Below are 17399 nucleotides of genomic sequence, written 5' to 3'. Positions count from 1 at the left end.
GCTTCCTGATGCAGTATTAGCATTCAAACTGCTGGATACTGCGTGGTTAGAAGTGAAAGACCGACAGTTAGCTCTGACAGCATGTATAGATTTGAATTTTGCGTCAATGAAGTCAGCACTGAAGAGGATTTTCGGAGGAAAGTCTGCTTCTACAGTGGGGATTAATCAGGAAACAGCATATAACAGAACAAAGGCGACAAAGGAGCAAGCCATGGTCGCAAAATGAAGCAGAAGCAGTCACTGAAGCAGAAATATTTATGCCAAAGTGTTTCGGCTCAGCAATAATAGACACTAGGGCTGGGCGATATGGCCTAAAAAAAAATCCCAGATTTTTTCACAAAAAATCCGATTTACGATTTAAATCAATTTTTTTCTCTACGTACTTAAAATCAATCTGCAGATGACAAAGAAATTGTTCAAAACAAGTTTTAACTTTATTTTGTTTTAATATTCCCTTCTGGGATTTGATCTCCATTAAAGTGCAATCAGAAACAACAAGCCAAAAAGACAAGAGGACAGGCCCTGTCTTTGAAAACAATGAAAATGTAACATAAAATAAAATGGGTGGATTGGGACTGGGGGGGGATGTGTAAAAAAAAAAAAAAATTTGCATCACAATAAGTGTATTGTGATAGTCAAATGATTTGGTAACTAAACATAATTTCATTAAGTTTACTGGTTTGCTACTGTTTTTATTATTGCTTAACACAAATTTCACAATTTCAATTCAATTCTTGTGATTTGATTCTGATCTTGATTCAATATAAATTCCTTTGGATAAATAGGTACGTAGTAGCTACGTACTACTACCTAAGAACTATCGTATATACTACTATCTAAAAGTAGATACGTTAATGTGTTAATTGTTCTCCCAAAAAAAAAAAATTCACCTAATGCTGTAAACATACAGAGAGCCCTGTCAGCTGGTATTATTAAAGGTTAAAACTAACTAAATTTAAATATAATGCGTTTTTTATTTTATAATGCGTCTAACTAACATGCGTGCTATGGGTCATTAAAAGCCATCCTGAGGTAAATATAACGTTACGTGGCATATGTTGTTCTCCAGCTGTTTTATGGACATCTTTCCGCGGTTGAAAAACACTGATCGATCGATTTTATTACATCTCGGTAAGTTTGTAGTAAAGAGTAACAGATGTTCGGTTCACGTGCCGCTTGAACTGAGATCTGTCAGCGTTCTTTCACGTCACATTTACAAGCGCCAAAACGGTGTTTATTGTTTGAATTTTGTAATAAAACTGACAGAATCTGAGAGCTGAGAATCTGTTTCATATCGATAGTAACCTGCTCTGTCTTGTCTGTCGGTGTCAGTGTTCTCTTTGCTTCGCGATTTTTCTCTGCGCGAGAAAATGGATGTGTGGCGTGAGAGCGTTTAAAAAGTGACAGAATTGCATCTCTCACAGTGAACTCGTGAGAGTTGGCGGCCCTGCGGATTCAGCTTGTAAATGTTTTCGGCGGGTGTGCTTCTGCTGCCGCGGTCTTGCTCATTTGCCATGTTGTTTGTGTATCTCTATCATGGCAAGCGCTGAGCCCGGTCGGAACTACGGGAGCCCAGATGGGAGCGTCGGCGGTTGTTAAAGAAAAAAACGATTTTCATTCAAAAAAATCGGCGTAAACTACACATTCGAGTTAATCGATAAAATCGATTTATCGCCCAGCCCTAATAGACACTGCATGTGGACAGGAATGGATAAATAGCTACATCGCTGAACTAAGCCAAAACGAGATAAATGACCTGAGGAAGACAGAAACACAGTCACAGACCCTTTAAGTTTGGTGATGGAAAAGTGGTCTATTCCAACAGAAAGTTGTAAATTCCTGCAAAGATTGGACAAACTAAGTGTCATATTGAAACTGAAGTTGTGCCAGCGAAGATTCCACTACTCTTGAGCAAGGCATCCATGAAAAGAGCAGGGACAGTGCTGGATATGGAGAATGACAGTGCGGTGATGTTCAGTCAACCTGTAAAACTTGACTTTACAAGCTCTGGTCATTACTGTGTAAACATTATGGACAATGAAAAGAAAAACATTCAAGGTGATGACTGTGTCTTGGTAGCTGTTGAAGATGTCACTCTAACGGAACAAAAGAATGAGGATGTACAAAGTCAGTGTGACGAGGAAATACTAACAATCTCAGAAAAAAAATGATCTCAGCTGAAAAACTAAATCCTGATGAAGCTTCACAGACAATTTGGTCATGCTTCTGCTGACAGACTGCAGAGACTTCTTACTAGCTCAGGCAATAAAGATGCAGAATGTAGTGTCATTCTGGAAAAAAATGTTTAAGTGAATGTGAAACATGTCAAAGATACAGTAAGACCAAACCAAAGCCTGCTGTTGGCCTACCACTGGCATCTCAGTACAATGAAACTGTTGCAGTAGATCTGCATGAACTTGAACCAGGTGTGTGGTATCTCCACATTATTGACCAGTTCACAAGGTTTAGTGCAGTCAGCATACTGACCACGAAGAAATTGTCTGAAATAGTGAAACCCTTTGTCCATGTCTGGATAAGTGTACATGGTCCACATCAGAAACTGTTTAGTGACAATGGGGGAGAATTTAACAATGATGAGGTTAGAGACATGGCAGAAAACTTCAACGTAGAAATAAAGACAACAGCACCATATAGCCCGTGGAGCAATGGACTTACAGAGCAACACACCCAAACACTTACAGAGATCATAATGAAAGTGAAGACAAGTAACGGCTGTGACTAGGAAACTGCATTCAACTGGGCTCTTATGGCAAAGAACACCATGCAAAATGTCCATGGCTACAGTTCTCATCATTTGGTGTTTGTACAGAATCCCAACCTGCCCTCTGTTTTAACCGACAAGCCCCCAGCTTTAGAGGGCACCACAAAAAGTGAGTGGGTGGCAAAACACATCTCTGCTTTACATGCATCAGGAAAGTCGTTCACTGAAGCAGAATGCTCAGAAAGAATACGGAGAGCACTGCGTAAACAACTGCGTAACACAGATGAGAAATATAAAATGGGTGACAAAGTGTAATACAAGAGAGTTGATTGTCCAAAGTGGAAAGGACCAGGAGTTGTCATTGGCCAGGATGGTGCAGTGGTGTTTGTCAGACATGGAGGAACCTGCATTAGGGTACACTACCTCAGACTAAGAAAAGTAAACACAGACAGCGGAGATCAACATGTCAACAAGGATGATGCTGAAATTGACACAAACAATGTGCAAAGACAGGAGATGACAGGAGATTCTGTCAACAACACAGAGGGAACAGAAACTGTAAGCGAAATGCAGCAGAGTACGGTGCAAATTGAGCACACAGGGGCATCCACTATGGAGCAGAATGTAGCAGCACAACACACAAGTGACGACATAAGGACACAAAGTGATACAGAGCAGGGAACTGATGTCCGTCTAAAAACAGGGCAAGTTCTAAAATACAGAGACCGAGACAGTGGGGCTTTGCACACAGCAAAAGTACTAGGGCGTGCAGGCAAAGCTACTGGCAAATACAAAAACTGGTACAACCTTCTGCTCATAGAACCCACTAATGTTGCAGGCAGTAAAGATTAGGGCTGTGCTCAGAATATCGATACATCGTCATGAACTCCTGACGATGCGCGTATCGATACAGCAACTGCTGTATCGATACTGTTGTGCTTTTGAATGTAGCCAGTTCAGGGCTCGAATTTCAGCACGGGATTGCGAGTATTACGCATTATTCTAATCATTCCTGCAGGTCTCCCACTTATAATGCGGGAAATTCCCTCAAACATTGATTAAGTGTCCAGTTGTGCCGCGTCTTCTGTCTCTGTCTCTCAAAATGGGTTGCTCAAGGCAAGCGTCAAACGCGCTGAAGGCGGTGATACTACACTCTCGCTTTTAGGAGTTGGGACATGACGGAATATTCACTTGCATATTCGGGCGAGCATTGCATTGTCACTTAAGTTTACCATTCGCTCATCTTTTTAAGTCTTACCACGCTAAACATCCAAGCGATTTTAAACTATTCAGTACTCGCACGCTCTCTGAGAGATGGTTTTCTCTGCATGCTTACATAGAGTAAAGCCGCCTCACAAACAGCCTGTGAGTAACAAAAGTTATTTTTTAATGGATTATATCGCTTTTACGGCCAAAAACAAGCAAATTAATGTCAAAAATCTCGGTCTTGGTGAGTATCCAACACAGTCGGTTATGTCTTAAATAAGCATAAAATGCATGTGATGTGACAGTATAATGAAAACAGCATCCGTGCACTAGCTCTTAAAGTGACAGCAGCCATATGTGTCTGTCATTAATATTGTTGCCGAAACAACAAAAGATAGCTTTAATTATAAGGAATCTGGATTTATAGTTGATGTATTTAATTTAGTCAGGACTAAAATACTACCCAATGTTATTTTACATTTAATTACTTTATTAAGTTCTTAATACTAGACCTTAATACTGATCCTCGCTGTCCTGTTTGACTCGCTTTGACTGTTGCCCTGCGATCGACTGCTTTTGTCGGCCTCGTTGCCCGCTGTGAGTTTGTTTGTTTGCGCGGATACGGTTTGAGCATTGGTTGTTGGTCGTAGAGCGAGACACCGCTTCACTGCTGCTCGCCCTGCGATCGACTGTTTTTGTCAGCCTCGTTACCCGCTGTGAGTTTGTTTGTTTGCGTTTGTTTGTTTGCGCAAATACGGTTTGAACGTTGGTTGTTGGTCGTAGAGCGAGACACCGCTTCACTGCTGCTCGCCCTGCGATCGACTGCTTTTGTCAGCCTCGTTACCCGCTGTGAGTCTGTTTGTTTGCGTTTGTTTGTTTGCGCAAATACGGTTTGAACATTGATTGTTGGTCGTAGAGCGAGACACCGCTTCACTGCTGCTCGCCCTGCGATCGACTGCTTTTGTCAGCCTCGTTGCCTGCTGTGAGTTTGTTTGTTTTCCCGTCTATCCTGCGTCTATATTACACCCATACCACTAAAAAGACGGTTATACCCAAGACTTGAGTCATAAATTAGTATAAATATTAATAGCATCACTGGTTGCATCATTGCTAACTTACTGTCCATCTGTTAAAATGGCGAATATATCAGGTGTATGTTATCTACCTCTTGGTGCAGATGAGAACAAATCTGAATTGCTTGCGGTGCAGTCTGAATTAGAAGCTGTAGAAAAGCAGATCCTTGACCTTCTAGAGAGACAAGCTGAGCTGAGAGACCGGCGTTTAGCTCTTGAAACATCACGCGCTGATGCACACGGATCAGTGATTAACGTTAGTAACCCGCTGACGCTGACCTCGTCTACTCCGTGCGTTTCTCAGCATTGGTCCCGAGCGTCCAGGTCACGATCAGCCATGATTTCATTCACTCCGGCTCCAACACACCACCACGAAGCCTGGGTGGTTCCGCGGAAGCCGCGAGCCAGGACAAGAATCTTTTCGCCCCTCCCGGTTTTCGAGATCTCAACTCAGAACCGCTTCTCCCCTCTTCGCGAAACGGAACGCGATGCTGTGATCATCGGCGATTCCACCGTCCGACACGTCCACGCTACGTTAGGTAAAAGTAAGGTGCACAGTCACTGCTTTCCTGGTGCTCGTGTTCTCGATATCACTGCGCGGGTAACTGAGATCTTGAACGGTGACGAGCGCGTCGGAGCTGTTGTGCTGCATGCGGGAGCTAACGACACTAGGCTGCGACAGACGGAGGTTCTGAAGAAAGACTTCAGGAGCCTTATCGATACGGTACGCAGCACATCGCCTGAAACATCGATTATTGTGTCTGGACCGCTTCCTACGTACCGACGAGGGCATGAAAAGTTCAGTAGATTATTCGCGCTAAATGAATGGTTATTGTCATGGTGCAATGAGCAGAAATTGATTTTTGTAAATAATTGGAATCTGTTTTGGGAGCGACCAAGGCTCTTCCGCGCTGATGGCTTACACCCAAGTAGAATCGGGGCAGATCTTCTGTCGGATAACATCTCCAAGATGTTAAATACCATTTGACTAGTAACCAAAAATCCAAATCACAGTCTCTACTGCACCAATTTAATTGATATTAATACTAGTGTAGAACATTGCATAGAAACTGTGTCTATTCCTCGTTTACTAAGATCAAATAATAAATCTACTGCAGGATCTAGAAAAAATCTAATTGTTATTAAAACAAAAAATCTCGCTATTAGTGAACAAAAACAATTTCTAAAGCTAGGTCTTCTAAACATTAGATCGCTCACACCTAAGGCGGTTATTGTAAATGAAATGGTCACAGATAATAATTTCGATGTTCTGTGCCTTACTGAAACCTGGCTTAAACCAAATGATTATTTCGGTCTAAATGAGTCTACTCCGCCAGGATACTGTTATAAGCATGAGCCCCGTCTGATCGGTCGTGGCGGCGGTGTTGCAACAATCTACAGAGATATCCTTAATGTTACTCAGAAAACTCGTCATAGGTTTAATTCGTTTGAAGTGCTTGTGCTAAATGTTACGCTCTTAGATGTAAGAAAAAAATCCCTATTATCTCTAGCATTGGCTACCGTATATAGACCTCCAGGGCCTTACGCCAATTTCCTAAAAGAGTTTGCTGACTTTCTATCAGATCTTTTGGTCAACGTCGATAAAGCATTAATTGTTGGAGATTTTAACATACACGTAGATAATTTAAATGATGCGTTAGGGGCTGCGTTTACAGATTTATTAAACTCCTTCGGGGTCAAGCAAAACGTCACCGGACCAACTCATCGTCTTAATCATACACTCGATTTAATTATATCATATGGAACCGATCCAACCGATATAGATATCATTCCACAAAGTGATGATGTCACTGACCACTACTTGGTAACTTGCATATTACGCACTGCTGTAATATGTCATGCTGCGCCACGTTATCGACCAGGTAGAACAATTCGTCCATCCACCATAGATCATTTCTCAAATAGCTTATCTGATCTGTCTCAGCTGCTGCCTGAACCCAAACAAACAGATGAATTAGACGAACTAACTAGCACTATGAGCAACATTCTCTCTAGAACATTGGATATTGTTGCACCCATTAGATTAAAAAAGGTCAGAGAAAAAAGTATAGCACCATGGTACAATAATACTACGTATGTTTTAAAGAGAGAAACCCGTAATTTAGAGCGTAAATGGAAAAAAACTAATTTAGAGGTCTTTAGAATCGCGTGGAAAGACAGTATGTCACTTTATAAAAAGGCACTTAAAACGGCCAGGGCTGAGCACCTCAGCAAATTAATAGAAAACAACCGAAATAATCCAAGGTTTTTATTTAATACCGTGGCTAGACTAACAAATAAACAGACGTCGTCTGAACAAAATACCTCGTTACAGTTTAGTAGTAATGATTTCATGAACTTCTTCACCGAGAAAATTGAAAGCATCAGAATCAAAATCGTAAACGTTCGATCTTTGCTCGCGCCTTATAATTCGGCCGCAATTATCACCCCGCAAGAACAATTACAATGCTTTACAACCATAGAACAAAAAGAGTTAAATAAACTTATCACTTCATCTAAAACAACAACATGTTTATTAGATCCTATACCAACTGAACTACTGAAAGAAGTGTTACCTGTAGTGGAAGAGCCTCTTCTCAATATTATTAACTCATCTTTATCTTTAGGTCATGTTCCAAGAACGTTCAAGCTGGCAGTTATAAAACCTCTTATTAAGAAACCACAATTAGATCCAAATAACCTAGCAAATTACAGACCCATTTCGAATCTTCCATTTATGTCAAAAATATTAGAAAAAGTTGTGTCCGCTCAACTCGGCTCTTTCTTGCAAGAAAACGACATCTATGAAAAGTTTCAGTCTGGATTCAGGCCACATCATAGCACTGAAACTGCGCTTGTTAGAATCACAAATGATTTACTTTTAGCTTCGGACCAAGGCTGTATCTCAGTACTAGTTTTACTTGATCTTAGTGCTGCGTTCGATACTATAGATCACACAATACTCTTAGATCGACTACAAAATTACACTGGTGTTCAAGGACAAGCATTAAGCTGGTTCAGGTCATACTTATCTGACCGCTACCATTTCGTCTACTTAAATGGAGAAAAATCGATTATAACTTCGGCAAACTATGGAGTGCCGCAGGGATCTGTGTTAGGCCCTTTATTATTCTCAATATATATGCTGCCACTTGGTAATATTCTAAGGAAACATGGAATTAGTTTTCATTGTTATGCTGATGACACTCAAATATATATTTCCTCACGGCCAGATGAATACGCTAAATTATCCAAATTGACAGATTGTGTTAAAGATATAAAAGATTGGATGACGCATAATTTTCTTTTATTAAATCCAGACAAGACAGAGGTAATACTTATCGGTTCTAAAAACCGTCCACAAAACCTTTCACAGCACGACTTTAACATAGTAGGATGCCCTGTTACTCTATCCGCTACAGTAAAAGACCTGGGTGTTACATTAGACTGCAACCTGTCTTTTGAAAAGCATATTTCATATGTTACAAAAACAGCCTTTTTCCACCTTAGAAACATTGCTAAGCTACGTAATATGCTATCAGTCTCTGATGCAGAAAAGTTAGTTCATGCATTCATGACCTCGAGACTAGATTACTGTAATGCTTTATTAGCTGGTTGTCCTGCATCTTCAATAAACAAGCTACAGTTAGTCCAAAATGCAGCCGCTAGAGTTCTTACTAGATTAAGAAAATATGATCATATAACACCGATTTTATCATCACTTCATTGGTTACCTATAAAGTTCCGTATTAATTACAAGGTATTGCTTTTGACTTATAAAGCTCTAAATGGTTTAGCTCCAGTCTATTTAACGGATCTTCTATCGCCTTACAATCCATCGCGCTCTTTAAGATCACTAGATTCGAGGTTTCTGGTCATTCCTAGGATATCCAGATCCACCAAAGGAGGCAGAGCATTTTCACATTTAGCTCCGAAGCTCTGGAATAGCCTTCCTGATATTGTTCGTTGCTCAGACTCGCTCTCCCAGTTTAAAACTAGACTGAAGACGCATCTATTTAGCCAGGCATTCATATAAATTTTTTATCTTACAGTTACTGTAAATTCGGCCTCTAGTTCATAAACGCCAGAGGAGAACTGGCCCCCGACTGAGCCTGGGTTCTCCCAAGGTTTTTTTTTTCTCCATTGGGTCACCTGATGGGGTGTTAGGACACCATTAGGTCACTGGATGGAGTTTTTCGGTTCCTTGCCACTGTTGCCTTTGGCTTGCTCAGTTGGGGATATTCAAATTAATTAACCAATCATACCATTGATCAGCTCTACCAAACTTGGATGTCTTTTTTCCAGTAATAAACAAACATTAAGTTGTTTTGATTGATACTGTGAAGCAGCTTTGATACAATCTGTATTGTGAAAAGCGCTATATAAATATATTTGACTTGACTTGACTTGACCTATTCAAAAACTTTCTCTTTATTGGTAAGCTATCTTCATTCTATTGTATTTATCTGTTTAAAATGATTTCAACATAATGTAAAGAAATCGTGTATAATGTATTGTATCGTGGCATTAGTATCGTGATGCGTATCGTATTGTGACATTGCTGGTGATACACAGCCCTACTAAAGATTCAGTTGACATATGTTTAGAGTGTCTTCAAATAGAACCCACTGTTGCTGATGTTAGTGAGGTTGTATTGGTAACAAAATATCTATCCTTTGACCTAGCCAAACAAGAAGAGATGAAGAGTTGGAGAGATAACAGTGTGTTTGAGGAAGTTCTGGATGAGGGACCAAAGTGCATCTCTACCAGATGGGTGTGCACTCTCAAGGAAACACTAACTGGACTAGTACAGAAAGCACGATTGGTGGCCAGAGGTTTTGAGGAGTTAAACGTGTTAAGAGCTACAAAAGGATTCACCCACATGTGCTTCAGAGTCTCTTCGACTGCTGGTGGCAGTTATTTGTCAAAGACAGTGGACACTTCATTCCATTGATATAAAATCTGCATTTCTGCAGGGAATAGAACTGTCACGTGACATCTACATCAGGTCTCCCCCTGAGGCGATCTGTGAGGGAGCATTATGGAAGCTCAAAAAGTGTGTATATGGTCTGGCAGATGCTTCATTGTACTGGTACAATAGAGTGAAAGACATAGTGCTGAAAGCAGGAGGAAAAATGTCCAAGGTTGATCCAGCTGTTTTTTATTGGCTAGATCAGGACTGCACTGTAACTGGGGTGCTTGATTGTCATGTGGATGACTTCATATAGGGGGGGGGCACGTAAAGTTTCTCCACAAACGTAATACCACACCTTAGATCTGTTTCCCAAGTTGGACGTGAGGAACATGATCACTTCTGTTATGTGGGAATAGATTGTGTGACTGTTGACAAAAAAGTGCAAATACACCAGGAAAACTACATTCAACACATGCAGCCCATATATATGGATCCTTCACGATCTGTGGAACAAGACTCCTCTCTCTTTGAGGAAGAAAAGGATCAGCTCAGGTCCAAAATAGGCCAAATTCTCTGGTTGGCAAGGCAGAGCAGGCCAGGTGTTATATTTGATGCTAGCAATTTGACATCAAACATAAAAAATGCAACTGTACAGACAATCCATGAAGCAAACCAGATAGTGTGTAAACTTAAGTCAAAGAAGATAATTCTAAACTTCCAAGACTTGGGCACAGACAGTGCTCTTAAGATAATTATGTTCAGCAATGCTTCGTTTGGAAATCTTTCAGATGGAGGTACCCAATGAGGGCACCTGATTCTTCTAATGGGATAAAATGGAAAATTCTCACCCCTTTCATGGCAATGAAAGAGAGTCAAAAGGATTGTGCGGAGCACACTTGCTGGTGAAACATTGGCGATGTCTGATGGAATTGACAATTCCATCTTTCTGTCCACGCTGTTCTCAGAACTAACTACTGGTGATGCTGAACAAACATGCACAGAACACATCACTGGAAGTCTGACATTTCACTAAGATATCGAATTATTACCAAAAAATTACGAGGTCAAAAAATTAAATGAAACCTATGCAAAAATGAATTGTTCACAATAAAGAGATTTCCTAAACGCATTTTCATGCTTTCTTGAAATTTAAAGATGCATTCAAGAAATGATGATATTTCAACTTAGAGCTGGTAATTCCATTACTGTCTTTGAAATGGCATGAAGGTGAATAACTAAAGTTACATTTTTGGGTGAAATACTGCTGTAATCCCAATTGTAAAAAAAAAAAAAAAAAAAACACACACACAGGTTGTGTAACACTTCTGGCTCACTTTGGGAAGAAATAAACAGGGCAGGGCATCCTAGGACAAATCGGACTGCTACAGCAATGGACAGAGAGATAAGCAGCTGTGTGTGGAATCACGCAACCCACTCCTTTCCTTTCCCTCTCCTTCCCTCCCTCAGTGTCTCACATTTTATCCCAAAAAGAGTTCACTGAATTAGCCACATGTTTATACATATAATTCAAATGCTGTCAAGTATCTCCAAAACATCTTGTCAGTATTGATCGTAGGGCTGGGGTAAACGATTATTAATTAAGCAACTAGTCGGGCGATTATTTTATCGATTAGTCGATTAATCAAACGACTAATTGAATGATTATGTTTTGTAACATGGAAATTGCAGGGGAGCACATTCAATGAACAACAATTTTGATCTGGTTCTTACAGAGCATCTACACTGTAAAATGTTTGGTACTGAAATGAGCCCTATCACACTTGGATTTGGTGCTCATTTTAATGTTTTCAGTGCTCATAAAAAACATCCGGACTGATTGTTCGGTTTTGTTGACGGGGGAGGGGGTGGGGTTTACATGTGCTTCATAAGGCACACACGCAAGGTCTCTCGCTCTCTCCCTCTCTGCAGTGCGTGCGCTACACGGTTTGGAGCTCGCGAGCTCTAGATTCCGGGAGATTTTAACTAATTTGTGTGCATCAGGGAGCCGCTATCAATATGTGGGAAACTCCCGGAACTTCCGGGAGACTTGGGATGTCAACTCCATTTGGCAAAGAGCGCAAATAACAACACCTTTACGTTTGGGACTAAATTTGAAGTATTCCCATACCTTCGATGATTTACTACGATCTGTTTTTTTAGGACTTTTTCTTTTGTTGGGGCTTTTTGCATGGCTTTGTTGGGGATTCTGTGAAGAGGTTGCTGTTTCGTCCTCCATTCTGCAATGTTTCGGTCTCCTGCGTGTGTGTGGCGAGCTATACCGCGGGGAACGGTGCAAAAAATAAATAAATAAAAAATTTTTGGTAAATAAATTACCAGTATGGTAATGGGGACACTATGCTGTCAATTGAGCACCGTCCTTCGGATGAGACGTTAAACCGAGGTCCTGACTCTCTGTGGTCACAAAAAATCCCAGGATGTCTTTCGAAAGAGTAGGGGTGTAACCCCGGCATCCTGGCCAAATTTGCCCAGTGGCCTCTGTCCATCATGGCCTCCTAATCATCCCCATGTATATAAATGCCAATTGGCTTCATCACTCTGTCTCCTCTCCACCAGTAAGCTGGTGTGTGGTGGGCGTTCTGGCGCAATATGGCTGCCGTCACATCATCCAGGTGGATGCTGCACATTGGTGGTGGTTGAGGAGATTCCCCCTTCTATGTGAAGTGCTTTGAGTGTCCAGAAAAAGCGCTATATAAATGTAATGAATTATTATTATTATTAAATAAATAAATAAATAAAGAAGCATTGACAAAAAAATATGACGTCGACGTCATTGACGCGCCGCTACAGGCCTAATTGATCGTTCTCACTGACTAACATGCGTATCACCCCTATCTAGGTGACCGACCACCCCCGGCATGCAAAACAAGTGACAAACACACAACATTACAAGGGCTTCTTTATAAGATTCAGACTAGTTGAAGGACCCATCACTGTTGTATTTACGCTATCAACTGAGTTTAGCATGTGTTGTTAAGTGCGTAGACAACAAAAAGTGAGCAGAAGTGCAAAAGAGTGAGGGGGTGCTAAAAGGACATTGATTTCAAAAACAGCTGGCTGGAACATACTGGAGAATGGAACAGAATCCAGGGGTCTTGATGCTTTTTGTTTATCAAGCTGTCTTAAAAATTTAACTATTGTGGAGCAAGACACTAAAAAAATTTGAGACATGACAATTGTAGGTGCGTCTTTTCAATTTTAAGTTGTGCAATTTTAAAATGTTGCTGCTGGTGTTTCCAAATTAAAGAGGAAATATATTTTCATATCCCCCCCCCCCCCCGTTATCAAACCGTTTTTGTTTTATAGTGCCACAGTTACACCTTTCAAAGCTTTTCAAAATGTCAGCAGAAATGGTTTACTTGTAAATGTCTGCTCATATAAAGATGGGATAAACTGTGAATATCTGTCATCTGATTTAAAAGATCCTTAGCTCTATAAATTAGTGAAATTCTTAATCAATTATAATGATAAACAAAGATTTACTCACAGTATTGGATCCTTGTGCGTACAGCTGCAACAGGAACGCTGTAGATCTTTTCTAGATAATTTCTGACATCAAACTTGGTCATTCTAGAAGAAAATTGAAATGGATAGAGATTCAGTTGCCATGGAGCAAGAGAACAAAATATGAAACTGTATGGCTTTCTAAAGTTCAACTCTAGAATGCACGTCATATGGAAGCATTTAATACAGAGATTCACAACCTTTTTTGGTTCACAATCAATCTTTAACAGTTTCAAATTTCCTGTGACCCCACGCCACCGCTGCATCTCTGGTGACCAAAAGGTTGAGAACCCCTAGTTTAACTTTGAATGTTTTACTTTAATGAATGTTAAAGGGACTATGTGTAGTTTTTTTAGGTATTTTATTATCTAAAATCAATATTTTTATTCATAAATATGTCCTCAATGGTCTACAAATACCTCTGCCAATTATCTGACTTATCCTCGTAAACAAGGAATTTATTATCTTTATATACATGTGACTGATAGGTCCACGGAGGCTTCCATGTCGTTCCGCCATCTTGAAAAACTATGATAGCAGAGAGGGTCAAAAAGTACTAGGCCAACGCGTTTTCGTTCAGAGCCAGCATCACGTGACTGAAAGCAGCAGAAACGGAGGAGCAGAGCAGTGAGAGGCACTTGTCACTGCACCGGCAAGTTTAAAGGGCTGCATTGCACTGTTATTTTTAATGGCATACATATGCCGAGCCACAGGAGAATAAATCCTTGTCGCCAAAAAAGTCCAAAATTTAACGTAAACGTGACCGGAGATTACAAAAAACAAGAGTCAATGTTGGGATAGCTTTTTCGAGGTGGAAAGAGCTAATGCAGGAGAAAGCTTTCAAAAGAGATGCTGTTGCAAGAGTTGCTTGCTTTCTCCTCGACAGGTAGGCTAAGTCAATATTACATTCTTAATTACATGTTTGTTTTCATTGCTTGGTTGTGTACTTTATTATATAGATAAACAGTAGAACATTTATAGTTAAAAGTTAAACCGGCTCTTTTATGAATAGCACCTATTGAGTAAAGTTGAAAAGGCGCTAAAAACAAGGTTTGTAAGTTTACTTTTTGTAACCTAGAACTTCGATAAGAATATATTTTAATAGAGCATATGATTGTTCTTGCATTGTTTGTCATAGCTTTTTGGTACATAACAGCTACCGTAGATGCAACACGCATTTGAAAAAGCGAGGCGCTGGAGAGCACAATGCGTTTGAATGCAAAATACAATTTCACCGCTAGATGGGAGAAATTCTTACACAATGTCCCTTTAAGGACTGAAATGACATGAAATGCATTAAACATTTTTGGATCTCACATGTGGCAAATTATGTTCATCTATATCTTGTGACTTATATCTATATCTTGCGACCTCAAGGATGAGAAGCCCTAGTTTAAGTTTGAAACATTCTGTTTTCTGAGGACTAAAATGACGTGCTGTGACATGCTTTCATTTTGTGAATAAACAAAACTGTATCATTATGCTTTCAGTTAAAAAAGACCCAAAAAGAATCATTCAGAAAATATGACGCTGGAGCTAACAGGCAGAACATACTGAACTGCTTTGAAAAACAAGGATGTTTGTCCAGACGTCAGTCCATATAATAAGCAATGATTTTTTTTTTTCGTTTGTTAATGAGAGGGTTTCCAGGAAACCCAACAAACAGATGCTCCTTCGGAAAGAGTATCGAACACACATCTCAGCACCAGGGTGTGATGCCCAGATTTCAAGTGGAGTGGAAATTTGGCCACGTAATTTATGTGAGAGAGGAGAAGCGTACAAGCGCACATTTGTCTGTGTGAAAGTTACAGAGAGGCGATTCCTAGAAAGCAGAGCACTCGAGCCATAGTGAGATGAATAGTTAGTAGACCTAAGTGCTCTCTAAGATTTTGGAGTGGAGAATTTGAGATCTTTTCGATTTTGCCCCCCTGGTGACCTTGACCACTCTGCCAACAGGAAGGACCTTTGCTTCCCTATTTACTTCTATTGCTGAGGGCTGGAGCGAATTAAAGCCTACTGTTAATGTGCAGGAGTTAGAGGAGTTCAAGACTGAGTTCTGCATCAATCTTTTTTTTAAGCAGTTTGAGGAGGATTGGGACATGATGCCACCTGGAATCGACCCCATATCTCCCACATGAGCAGCACAGCTCAATGTGTCTGGAAAATGTATTCAAACATCTCAAATCTCAAAAAGTTAATCTTGGAAGGCAGAAAAAAAAAATCAAATTGAGCCTTGCTGCTTAAATGGGAAACACAGATTCAAGTTTGACGTGCAACATATTCTTGCAACGTATTTTCTTTTTTCCTTGATAATTCTGTGTAATCGTTCACTTCATCTATCATATAGAGAAAAGTTTGCGAACCCCTGAGGGTTCATGGGGGAACTGCAGGGGGACAGTGAGTTGAAGAAAATGTAATAATTGACTAAATCATAACTGTTTTATTATAATATATACAGTATATAAAATTACTATTCTTACATTATATAGGCCAGAAGGGACCGGCTGACCAAATTTTTTTTAAAGAATCACTCATATAAATACAAAATTGTGAAGAGTGACATGCCATTTAATTATAGATTTAATAACCACTTAATTTATTCTGTAAACTTTTAGTCTATTTGGACGAAGTTTATTAGTTCCACTCCACAGAATCAATTAAATTAAGCACTGGGCAACGAGGTCATGACCTTCAGCAGATGTAAAGAGTCTTGTGCCTGTGTGGCTTATCTTTTGTGCGCACTGACGTCTTATAAAGATAGAGACCTCCTTGTTGTTGAATCCTCTCCTCCTACAGTGAGTTTGAGCTGCGCCCCACCCTTCACACATAAACAGTCCACACTCATCCCTAAACATGTGCACTCACACCGCCCATTTCAAAGGCTTTCCAAGTAGGTGACTCAGAGGTAGCGGGACAAAACACTCCAAATTTTGAGGAAATCAAAAAAAAGGGGGATCTTTTGTTAGCCGATGACCTCTAGGTTACATTCACACCACTGGGACTATAAAGGCGGCAAGAGCTTTATGCTTAACAAATAGCTTTAATGAACTAAGAAAAGATAATTAAAATTAAATTATTTAAAAGAAAATGTAAATAAAAAGATGAAAGATAGTTGATGTTGATGATGGATCAAATACTTAAAAGGCACATAGGCTGGTAAATAAGCGAGGTTAAACAAATCCTGCAAGTACAAACACTTGGTAAAGAGGCCCTCTTTCACAAAAACAAGCGCTTTGAAATTCTTTGGCTCTGATAATCACTATGCAAACCAGGTTGGTTTCAAGCAAAACAACTCCTTGCCAAAGTGGAGGGTATCTTTGAAGAGTAGAAAGTAAAGTGGGGGATGTCTTTAATGTTTTAATGATATCTCTGTTGCTTTGTCTACTTTCAAACTGTTTGCGATGGGACGGTGTCAAAAGCAGCTCTAGAGGAGACAAAACAGTTATTGATGTCCAGCGAGGCAGCAGTGGTAACAGAACAAGAGGGGGAAAAAAACTCTTTCTTTGATTGCACTGGCAAAAATATGTTTCGATGCAGGTGACAAGGATGCCTGGTGCAGATTAAGTCACTTAAGATCCCAAAACAGTCTGTAAAAACAAAGGAGTAAGAGCAGGTAAATAAATAAAAAAACTTCCCCATTAGCACTTGCGCAAGTGATAACATATAGCCCAATTACAAACGTGTGTGGTTTGGAACACATACTGGCGGAATAATAACCGAGGAACAAGCCTCCACCGTCACTGCCTTAGATGTACGCCCTGAGGTTCTACAGAAAACAAAGCAGACTTTGTCCTCTTTTCTTGTGTGGACTCCGATTAGACCCATTATTAACAGTCTGACTGCCTGTTTCGTATTACACCGCAGCAATGCAATAATTACGGCTGTATTTTTAGTGACGTTAAACAAACGTCATCAATAAAGGTACGAGATGTTGGATTTTAAGTAGGTGAAAGAGCTGTAA

The 17399-nt window shown here is 40.1% G+C and overlaps 1 protein-coding gene across 1 annotated transcript in view; it reads right to left on the bottom strand.

The window, feature by feature from the left end:
- mrpl23 (mitochondrial ribosomal protein L23) overlaps positions 1–17399 on the bottom strand; it is a 39362-nt gene that overhangs the window by 17684 nt on the left and 4279 nt on the right. The window contains exon 3 of the mRNA XM_077211419.1: positions 13422–13504. Coding sequence (XP_077067534.1) covers positions 13422–13504 — 83 coding nt within the window. The remainder of the gene's footprint in view (positions 1–13421; positions 13505–17399) is intronic.

This window comes from Siphateles boraxobius, unplaced genomic scaffold, assembly GCF_051911475.1.
Source record: "Siphateles boraxobius isolate OS27281-9 unplaced genomic scaffold, OSU_SipBor_1 65, whole genome shotgun sequence".
Taxonomy (NCBI): domain Eukaryota; kingdom Metazoa; phylum Chordata; class Actinopteri; order Cypriniformes; family Leuciscidae; genus Siphateles; species Siphateles boraxobius.
This window is presented reverse-complemented; position numbering and strand designations above follow the sequence as displayed.